This window comes from Dermacentor variabilis, chromosome 3 (genome assembly GCF_050947875.1).
Source record: "Dermacentor variabilis isolate Ectoservices chromosome 3, ASM5094787v1, whole genome shotgun sequence".
NCBI lineage: Eukaryota > Metazoa > Arthropoda > Arachnida > Ixodida > Ixodidae > Dermacentor > Dermacentor variabilis.
The window spans coordinates 82796498-82806980 of record NC_134570.1 but is presented as its reverse complement, the minus strand read 5'-3'; the positions used below and the strand labels follow the sequence as shown (position 1 = coordinate 82806980).

General features: G+C 44.0%; 1 protein-coding gene across 1 annotated transcript; it reads right to left on the bottom strand.

Annotated features, from left to right (window-relative positions):
- Nucleotides 1–265: 265 nt before the first annotated feature.
- Nucleotides 266–8930, bottom strand: LOC142575979 (uncharacterized). The gene is made up of 4 exons (XM_075685847.1): nt 8651–8930; nt 4882–4952; nt 3319–3408; nt 266–705 (listed from the first exon to the last, which is right to left on the bottom strand). Exons 1-4 carry the CDS (start codon nt 8691–8693, stop codon nt 565–567), a joined length of 345 nt encoding a protein of 114 aa, XP_075541962.1. The 5' UTR covers nt 8694–8930; the 3' UTR covers nt 266–564.
- Nucleotides 8931–10483: the final 1553 nt, after the last annotated feature.

Below are 10483 nucleotides of genomic sequence, written 5' to 3'. Positions count from 1 at the left end.
ACAGGGTAAAATACAAGAGTCATGTTCTCAGACATCAGTTTGGGAGCAAACGCCAATTAAGATGGGGAAAAAAAAAAGAACGAAAACACCTGTCCTTCATTAGGAGTCGCCTGAGCCTGTTTTCTCGCTACATAGATTGGTGACCTTAATGCTCTCGCAGCATCACAAGAAGCACCGACAAACCGCAAATCCTTATTACTAGTTTTTTAAGACGCATCTCAGGGTCATGTTTAGTTTTTCTCCACGGAAAGAAATGCAATATTCCTTATTTTTTGCGCACAACAAAACAACATACTTTTATTTTCCACTGTTCCGCTATCAGTTCTATATTTACGAACTGACCAATGAACGCCGTAAGTAGCAGCACCAACTAATAACCACCGCAAGGTGGATATTATTTACAGAGTTATCACAGGCGCGAGCGGCGCCATAGATATGCATGACCTCGACCACTGCCGCTCGCGTCTAACGCATCGTTGGTCCTAATTACATAAACAAAAAAAACTAGAAAGTGTCCTTTCTGGCGAAAGCGCTTTTGACGTTATAACATTCGCGCACGTTGAATCACTTGGTGTTCTCGTCGACCTTGGGCGTTACGGCACCGCCCTGCTTCACGTCTCCGCCGTCGTCTTTGGTAGGGCGATCTTTTCTGGGTTTGTCCAAGAGGCACAGACCGTTCTGGCACACCCCTTCGTGCACGAAGAACTGCAAAACATGGAGTCGATTTCAGATACGGCAGGGACAAGCACCTCTAACGCGTGCGTCATAAGCGAGATTAGGCGTCGCTACTCACTCATGCTGTATGCATGCATGCAGAAATAGAAAGATGAAGCTTGGTAATACGGTGGCAGTGGCAAGGAAGGTGTGGAGGGAGAAATGATTTAGCAGAGACTCTGTGAGGCTTTTTGGTTCTGTTTGCGACCCTAGAGTGAACACTTAGGAGCACCTGTGACGTCGTGCTGCTTAACATGGTGCGCAGATTTTATGCTAGAATACAGTTGGCGCGTTTCTTTTTTTTTTTAATATTTTTTTCGATGGGATTGCAAGAAAAAGCGCTTCACCGATATTTTCCTGTATTCGAAGCACGCAGGGGCGACTTAGCCTTCCGCTAAGTCGCCCCTGCGTGCTTTGGTGTGGGTTTCCTTTTGTCTGTTCTTTCTTTTATTTTTTTAACTTTTTGCATGAGGCGAAAAGTCTAAACCAGCACATGGAACATTCCAAACACTATAGCTGTTGCAAGGGAGTGTCGTTACTGAACAAGCATAACATTTACTTTCATTAGTTTTTCTGTACTATAACGTCACCGTGAAATGAATTAAATACGATGCCCATTTTGATGTATAAATAATTCGCACAGCTAAAATACGGTGCCATGCTCACGTGTCGGGAGAAAATAAAACAGGATAGCATTGTTTTGTCCGTAGTGCTAAGACTACACTTCGCTTAACGGGATACTGACGAGTAAAATTACTTGAGTTCTATCAGTAAATTACCCTTCCACAATACCGAAGACGTTACCCTTCCTGTGAGAGCAATCTTCGTTAGCAAGAAAACACGCGAAAAAACGAAGGACGAGTGGCGATGCCTCGTTGAAGTTTCCGAACTGGCTGTCCGTGACGTCATAAATTCTAACGGTTATTGCTCGAGCCTAGTTAACTTTTTATTGGTAAAAATGGACTACATTGTTTTCCGAAAAAAGAAACGAAGCAGTGAGTTTTGGAAGTCTTAGGATGCTTTATTGAGACACAGAATTGAATAATTATAGGCTCAGTAGCTTTCTTTCAGCATATTATGAAATATTCATCAAGATAATTTCCAATAGAATCAAGGCAACACTTGGCTTCATTCAACCAAGAGAACAGGCCGGCTTCAGAAAGGGATATTATGCAATGGATCACATCCATGTCATCAATCAGCGCATTGAGAAATCTGCGAAGCGCAGTCAACCTCTCAATATGGATTTCATTGATTATGCAAAGGCATTTGATTCAGTAGAGATACCAGCAACCATGAAAGCATTGGGTAATCAAGGAGTAAAGGAGGCACACGTGAATATCTTGGGAAATATCTGCAAAGATTCCACAGCTGGCTTGGTTCAGAGCAAAAATTACGTTTCAAGAAAGGGGTCAGGCAAGGAGCCGCAACATTTCCAACGCTATTCACTGCACGCTTAGAAGTGTTCAAGCTATTGACTGGCAAGGCTTAGGAGTGAGGACCAACGGCGAATGTCTATGCAACTTTCGGTTTGGAGATGAAGTTGTACAGTTCAGCAACGGTGTACATGAATTGCAACAAGTGACTGAGGACTTTAATTGAGAAAGCGCAAAAGGGGGTAATAGATTAATATGCAGAAAACGAAGGTAATGTTTAACAGCTTGGCAAGGAAACAAGAATTCAGATAGCCAGTCAGCTTCAAGAGCCGGTACAGGAGTACCTTTATCTAGGCCAATTGCTCACAGGGGACCCTAATCATGACAAGAAAATTTAATGAATAAAAATGGGTTGGAGTGGTACACAGCAGGCAACACCAAATTTTTACTAGGAGCTTACCACTGTCGTTGGAAAGGAAACCGTACAATCACTGGTGTTCTACCGGTGCTAACATATTGGGGAGAAACTTGGAGGTTAACAAAGAAGCTCATAGAACGAAAGAACTTGGGCGTAGCGTTTATAGACAGCAAGAGAGCGGTGGCGATGAGAGAGCAAACGGGGATAGCCAATATTTTAGTTGACATTAAGGGAAAAATTGGAGCTAGGCAGGCCATATAATGCGTAGGGTAGATAACCGGTGAACCTTAAGAGCTACAGAATGGGTGAGAAGGGTGGGAAAGGGCAGTCGATGACGGCAGAAAATTAGCTGGAGATTAGGAAACCTGAAAATGCAAGCTATAATCAGCTGGTGTAGTACAGGAGAGTAATTGTGTGACGCTAGTAGAGGCCTTCGTCCTGTAGTGGAAATAAAAATGGGTTGATAACGATGATGACTGAGCCACGACAGAGAAAACACGGGAAATTACTTTGGAATCCGGGACGCCACAATGACGTTCAGGCGCTGCTCTTTCTTCGACGCCGAATTGAACAAATCGAAATTCGACCCCCATTTTATCATCTAATAATGAATTTATTACCGCGAAAAACACTAAAATTGACTTCTTTATAAAAAAAGATTCACCAGGCTCAGTTAATTTAGAGTTTCGGGTTGCTTTTCCTTTGAGTGCCAGCGAGACGGGGTGCGTGTACTGCTTGCTGGACAAAAATGCTTTCTGTAATGATGACGTAAATTCTGAGGGAGTGAGAGAAACTCGCCGCGTCTCTTACCCTGCAGGGGGTGCCGTCCTCCTCCATGCCCATCTTGATGTAACCTTCGGGCATGTGGCACAGGTAGACGCAGTACGGGCGCACTTTTTCCTGCGTGGATGCGTGGAAGCACACGTGAACACGCTGCATTCGTGTGACTCAGCTGCGTGTCTCAGCTGGGGGCTTTTCCGAGACCGTGTAGCATTATCGGCAAGCAGGCAGACGGAGGGAGTTCCAACGAAGTAAACACTCAGGGGCCCGATAAAGGGTAATTAACGTTCGCGTGCTTAGTCGCGTTAAAGGAACGGGGGAAGGCGTGGCGAGAAGGCTAAGCATGTCGTGTGGCTTGTGGAAAAGTTTAGCTGGTTATTAAGCACACTACATGTTATGATGTCATCTGCATCTCTCAACTGCGGGCGTAGAAGGCCAGTCAGTACCTGAATATCCCTAATGAATGAATTAAGTAACTACGATTGAAGCATTCCTATGTAACTTGCTCAAGGATATCGTTGCATGCACAATCGGTAAATTGAAACCACCTAGCACACGATGATTTCCCTCAGATCTCGTGCCCAGCTCCCGTTTGGTCAAAGCATTGTTTCGCAGCGCCGAAAAATGACAATGTGCGCCAGTTTCCTCTCTCTCTCTCTGTGCGTGTGTGCGTGCGTTTGTATGTATGCAAGCGTAATGTAGCGGGGGGTCTGCTCATGTTACTTTTGCGTGTATCCACCAGTTCGGTCATAATCGGAGTTCGTGATTCGTCTGTTACATCAATGTTTGCTTCTTTTCTTTTTTTTTTTTTACTTTTGATTCTTCCGTGACGTCTGCTCGTGCGTGGTTCGCTCTTCGCGAATGACTGGAAAAGGCCACACGTGACAGGCTCCTTGTGCCCGGCGGTAAATAAGAACGTTATGCTTGGCTTGTCTCGGCATGGCGTGATACTTGCCATTTCTACATGGCGGTGTGTAGGCAGTGTTCAATGTTACGTTGAATTTCGTGTCCCGCGCCGAAATCACATTGCTCTCAGATCTTTCTTTTATGCTAGCTCTCTCGCCCATGGAAACCACCGAGGAAACATTCGTGTCGAGGCAAATGTATTGCTGTTTTCAGGTGCCAAAGTAATACTTGTATTTTTCATGCACTTCTACCTGACGTCTCGAAAAGCGATAATTAGCTTTCTTTCTGTGTCGTTTTTACTAGGTACGAGAGTTATTGGTATAAAATAGGAAGTCATACTTTTGCAGCGTAGGGAGCCTTGATCGCTGAATATGCATTGAAAGAACGTCGCTGAATGGCACGATTGGCTTTTAGAACAGCAGCCCATTTCGTTTATGAAGGAATTGCAGAATTTCAGTGGCACGACTGCTGAAAGGTAAAAGTAGTATTACCGTCGCAACTGTTGTGCCATCTGAAACAGCATAGGTACCCTGGAATCGTTATTTTGACTTTGGCTCTAAAATTATTGCGCAGCAATTTCCAGCTCGAGTTCGCAGAGGCATTGAGCTATTCTGCCAAAGTACACCTCAGAAATTAAACCGGGACAAAATTATTTAAGTGCTGTGTGTCCCACCGTATCGCACTCACCACTTTCGTTCGCAGTCTATGGCACTCTGGGTCCGTTGTCAACGCCGCCCCGCTCATCTTTGCAAACGTGCCTGCATCGCAGCGATTGCACATGAATCTTCAAGTGTAGCTCTCGCAACGTTTGCAACAAGAAGGACAAACGTTGAAGCATTTCTTGAGTGATGTATGCTGGTGTCTGTCCTTCTCTTGATCTGCGTACCCGTGTAAATTTATTTCAAATGCGTTTGCATTCTCGGGCTGCATTATACTTTTGCTATATTTACTAGCGATGACGAAAGGTGCACGCTCATAGCTTACGTCGAACACTTTCCGTAAGACAGAACCTAACATGAATAACTCCATAGGCATGCAACGCTACTTGTACTGACCACATATCTTAAGCGTCGCGTTAAAAAGTGTGAAATGCACCGCGCATTTGCCGCATGGTTTCATGGGCGTCATCTACTGTGTCTCATGACAGCCTTGTTCTCTTTCTTCATTTAATTCTTATTTATTTATTTATTTATTTATTTATTCATTTATTTATTTATTTTATACCAGAGAAATGTGGAGAAGCGGAGATATTTTTGCTTCGGTAACTACGGAACAAGCCATTTATAATGGAATACAACAGTTGGGCAAGCGAACCTGCAGCTCTCCAGAACCAGTGAAAAAGAGAAAGGAAAGACGGATCGCTCAGTCTATTTGATTAGTAAAGCCCGAACACCATATATACCTTGAAGTTATGCAGTGTTATAACTAAATAATCACCGACGAGAAAAAACAGAAGGGCATTTGTTCTCAAACTCATTTGCGCATGCTTTCTGCAGCAGTCTCTCCTCGTAAGCGTTCCGAATGAGGAGCAGTGCAGATTACGTATTGCGCTGTAGTTAAAGCAGCAACGGCTCGAGATTGCTGGTACCAAGCTGTAGATCTATTACATTTTCAGTGAAACCTAAATATTTCTATTAGATTTGTCTCACTAGAGCTGCGTTTTCCTTAGTATTGAGACGCGCTTCGCTTACCAATCTTTATTGTGACAATCCTGATGCTATACACGCGATCACAATTATATTTCTATGTAGGTTTATTATACAGGGTGATAATTTCTAAGTTTTATGGAATCTTTAGATATCGCCTGTGGCTGATGGCATAATTCTTATCCTTGAGCTGTATTATTCGAAGAGGCGGACACTGCTAGCGTGGAAAATCAATACACATATTCAGTTCAATAACAAAAATTCGCTGCTTAATTTCTTCATTAATTACTTTACAGCGCAAATTGCAATTTACGGATTGCAGCAGGTGAGTTTGCAAGACGCATCCACTAAAAATGAATTTTCAGCATGGCACTACTTTCGAGATATATTTCCCAATGTGTGTAACTAAATACATGGGCATTCCAGCTACTTTTGTGCTTCAATGCAGAAAAGATCGTTTTCATAAACAAACAAGTGCAACAACAGTACGCTTTTGGGGCAAGTCTTATGGCGCGTATCTTCAAACTGGCGTCATTCTGGATATTCATTCAATGTGGATGCGCCTTGCAAACTCACCGGCTACAATTCGTAAATTATATGTTCCGTATATGTATTGAAAATATAGTTGGTAAAGTCTTGTTTATTAGTTGAATATTCGGTTCCATTTCTCGTACTTGTAATGTTCGCCCCTCTGCATACTCCAGCTGAAAAACTACAATTACGTTATCTGCAACAGACTATTCTATAAATTACATAAAACTTTAAAAATATCCCCTCGTATGTAAATGCAATTCTGCATAAATGCTATATACATGCTATCGCGACTCTGGCGATAAAAGAAACCCGTTGTCTGCAATAAAAAGCGCCTTATTTCCTGCGTGATTCTCGTAGCGTCTTTCTTTTCCTTTCATTTTATTTATTTGTTCCTTTAGGGCCTAAGTATATAACCTAGAGGTACGGGCGGAGGCCATACAGAGAGGTATAAACACCGGAAAATTTCAGGACTGAAAATATCATAGAAGTATGCGTTTATTAAAGCTATGACAACTGAGAAAATATACAAAATTTTCAACAAAAGTATATGGACATTGAAGATAAGGAGATAGAGTAAAACAGCATATGGTGGCAAAAATTAGAAAGGAAAAAGCTCGCGCCAGGTCACGAAATATTAGGGGAAAATGAAAAAAATTAAGTAATAAAACAAACAGGAATGGACCGAATGAGCATGCTTACAAAATATACGCGACGTATCTATTCAGTAATGGCGGAACCATGCGACAACGTATAGATAGCTTTTAGCGGAATTTCAAGGGATCGATAGATGAGACTATGTGTTCGTGTAGGACGTTTCAAAAAACTGTTACACTGGGGCGACGCGGGTTCGTTCAAAGATGACATGCTAGAATTTATTTAAACGAACTAGAGTCTGGCCGTGGTTAATGGGGGAACATACTTTACCATTGTGCTTTTAACTGCTCACAGAGTCATTCTGGGTGTTAGTCAAATGAACGACGGAAGCAAAGGCACAAGATGCCACGTCGTCACACGAACGAAGGGAGGCCCAGTTATAGTGACGGAACGCGACGATAGACGAGTACTGAGAGATGAAGCGACTGGCTTGATTCTTGGTCCATTATAGACGTGCGGTGAGATAAACCTGTGAGAAATACCAAAGTGACGACGTGAATTCTAGTTTTATGCGGGCGCATGTTACACGTAATTTTTTTTTATCCTCAGCAGATGCCGCACTTAACTTTCCCCGCGGACAGACCAACGTTCGTGAAGCATCGCAAAGGACTGTCTCAGTATGTATAATCCAAATTAGCGATGGTGTCGTGAGAACTTTAAGGTACGATGATATGGCTTCAATCAGGGCTATGTTTATACGGCAGGTATTGCCAATAATGGTGTACTTACAAATAAAGGTAATTAATTTACACATATTAACGTCGAGGATAATGTGCAAGACGGTTGAGGGTAATACGAAGTGTCTGCAGTACACTTGATTGAACTGTAAATTACACAATCATAGCAAAAATACGTAGTTTCGGGGTAATGCCAGTCGTTAGGTCACTTAACCGTATAAATGACAATTGTGATAGGTCAGCTCCCTGAGAAACTCCTTATATTCAAGAAGTAGTAGATCAAGAAGCAGTAGACTATTTTTTGACGCGATCAACGGCCCTTGAGAAATCTAAGAAAGAGACGTGTACTTGTAGGACAAGATTTATGTAGCGCAGGAGAACACGTGTGAATCCAGCTAGCTGACTTTTGCGTCACCAAAGTTTCCGAAATCAGTTTTGATGGGAGTAGAACAAGTTAACTGAATCAATGTACATTCATTGCAGTATCTTCCAGAAGCTTAGGTGTAATGCAGGTTAGAGCAACCAGTATGCAGACGAAGGGCCCTGAATTAGGAAGCAAGTGGTTTCATATTTGTGCTACAGCGGCTATATTTTCGTTTTCGTCTGCACTACCTCTCGCCAGTTCTGAGCTATGCTGCGAAGGCTCGTGCCTACCGATGACCAAAAAGAGCCACCTCTGTGCTCCTGGGCTTCATTCCAGTGTAAGCAGGCATCAGAGACAGACAACGGTGCAGCCCTTCCTTTCGTGTCTGGCCGGTTCACGCAAGCTATATAGCCTTCGCCGCGCTACACCGAGTTGGTGAGACGAAAATATAGTTTCAAGATGAAAGATGCATAACGTGCGCCGAAGCATAGAGTTCTCAGGCATAATGCATTTAAAGTACGGTCGCTCTATGCATCCACCACCAATCTGACAGCACAAAACATGACTCAGCTCTCACTTACCCAAAACAATGAGCAGAGCGACGCAGGCTGCTGTCGTCTTCATGTCTATGCCGTTAGCTGTGTCGTAAGCGTGCGGGCAGTGCAAACGTCAGCTGGTCTAGCAAACTGCAGTGCACATGCAATGCTCCCGGCAGATGGTCTACGCCTAGATCCAGGCCTACAGTGTGAGCGAGCCGGCTTCAGCGCGAGAATATATAGGTCTGACTGAACTTCCTCCCCTGCTTACCGAGACGCCCGTTGATATCGCGAGAGAGAAGCTTCAAACGCAATTGTATATAAGCGTCAAACGAGGGAGCGACAGCTCCAAGTGGGTTGGGATTTCCTCGAAGGTTGTCGTGACAGGCGCGAGGGGCGTTTTGAGCCGGCGACCTTGAGAGGGGGGGGGGGGAGGGGGGGTGTTATGACGCCACCTCGAGCATCGCCCTCTCAACGCGTCGACTACGATGCGTCATGTCGGGAGAGGAGATATCAAAAAGTAATTAATGTACCAGGAAATGTACGGAAATCGTAGCACGCAAACGAAGAGGCTCCGCCTTCGGGTGTTTTGTTTGGCACCCGTGGTAAAAACAAAGAAGAAGTGCAAGTGAAAGACGCTATGTCTCTTTACAGACTTCACGCTTGTCTTCCTAAATTGCTAGTTTCCTCTTTCTGGCCTCCTGCGTTTGTTTCTAGTGCTTGCTATCTCTTTGTGCGTCGCTTCTCGGTGCTCTTTTCTATACACTCTGGGAGACAATGGAATGAAAGGAAAGGAAAAAGAAAAAAAATGGCGGGCTTTTAACTACCGTCTTCCGTCTCGGTCGCTTCCACGACGAGGAAAGAGAGAAGCTGGCGCGTGTCACCTTCGGCTTCTCGTGCGGTCGGTTGTATTTCTCTGTGTGAGATTATGCGCCGAGGCATCAATTAGGGGCGCGTGGCTTCTGTCAGTATTACCTACGCCAGTAAAGCGCGCGCTCACTCATCAGGCCAAGTCATCGCCACGAGAAACTCTTCGCTGTGGTAGACAGTGTCGCGCTCTCTCTATATTTCTCCCTCTATCTCCGCTACTGAGCCACCACTGACCCAGACACACTGTGACGTTTAACCATTAAACCTGTTGTCATGGTACATTCTACTAGCCTAGGCTCACGCTGATCTGACTGTACATCAGTTAACGAATGACAGGGTGTGCCCTGGTGTCGTTTTTCTTTCGTGTATTTAACGTAAAACAGCATCATTGTAGGAACATGTACCTGCATTCTGGGGTGACGCAGTCGCCGGGGTTTCTGTCTCCTCTTCGCAGTTTGTGTGAGAGCCAATCGAATGTACTTCGAACTGAAGTCTGTTATTTAAGTATGTATGCACACAGAAAAAGGGCGTAAAGCGAGGGTACTGTAGTGCAGGATTTCATATTGCGCACACGGCAGAAAGGACTTGTGCAGGCGCACTCGTAGGTTATAAAAGATGCACATTATGAACAAGGTAAAATCCACAAAGGAATTTCCTCAATACAGTTACAGAAAAGAACTCATCACAACAAACGTGACGCTCGTATAGTTGGCCTTATTAGCGTGCGTAGTAAAGATTTCGTTTGACGTCATCTGACGTCATTTCGAAATGTCCCTTCACAATATTTTCGTATATTGATGTAAAATAGGCGAGAGAAGGAAACGGCGGTATATCGAGTATGTGCTGAGAACCCGCATCTGCATCACCTTATTTTCCTTCTTCCGCGTCCTCCTTATAATTTTTTCCTCCTTTCGCAGCGATAGCCTCAACTGTGCATGAACAATGCCCGACCATCTGAGGCCATATCCTTAACACTTGCCACGTGAAATCTCACTTGACTGTTTTATC

Bases quoted from the DNA above. Each gene is read 5' to 3' on its own strand.
- LOC142575979 (XM_075685847.1), bottom strand. From the start codon at position 8,693: ATGAAGACGACAGCAGCCTGCGTCGCTCTGCTCATTGTTTTGG. The intron at 3,409-4,881 runs GTGAGTGCGATA...GCATCCACGCAG, and splicing joins ATAGACTGCGAACGAAAGTG to GAAAAAGTGCGCCCGTACTG. The intron at 706-3,318 runs GTAAGAGACGCG...CATGTTTTGCAG, and splicing joins AGGACGGCACCCCCTGCAGG to TTCTTCGTGCACGAAGGGGT.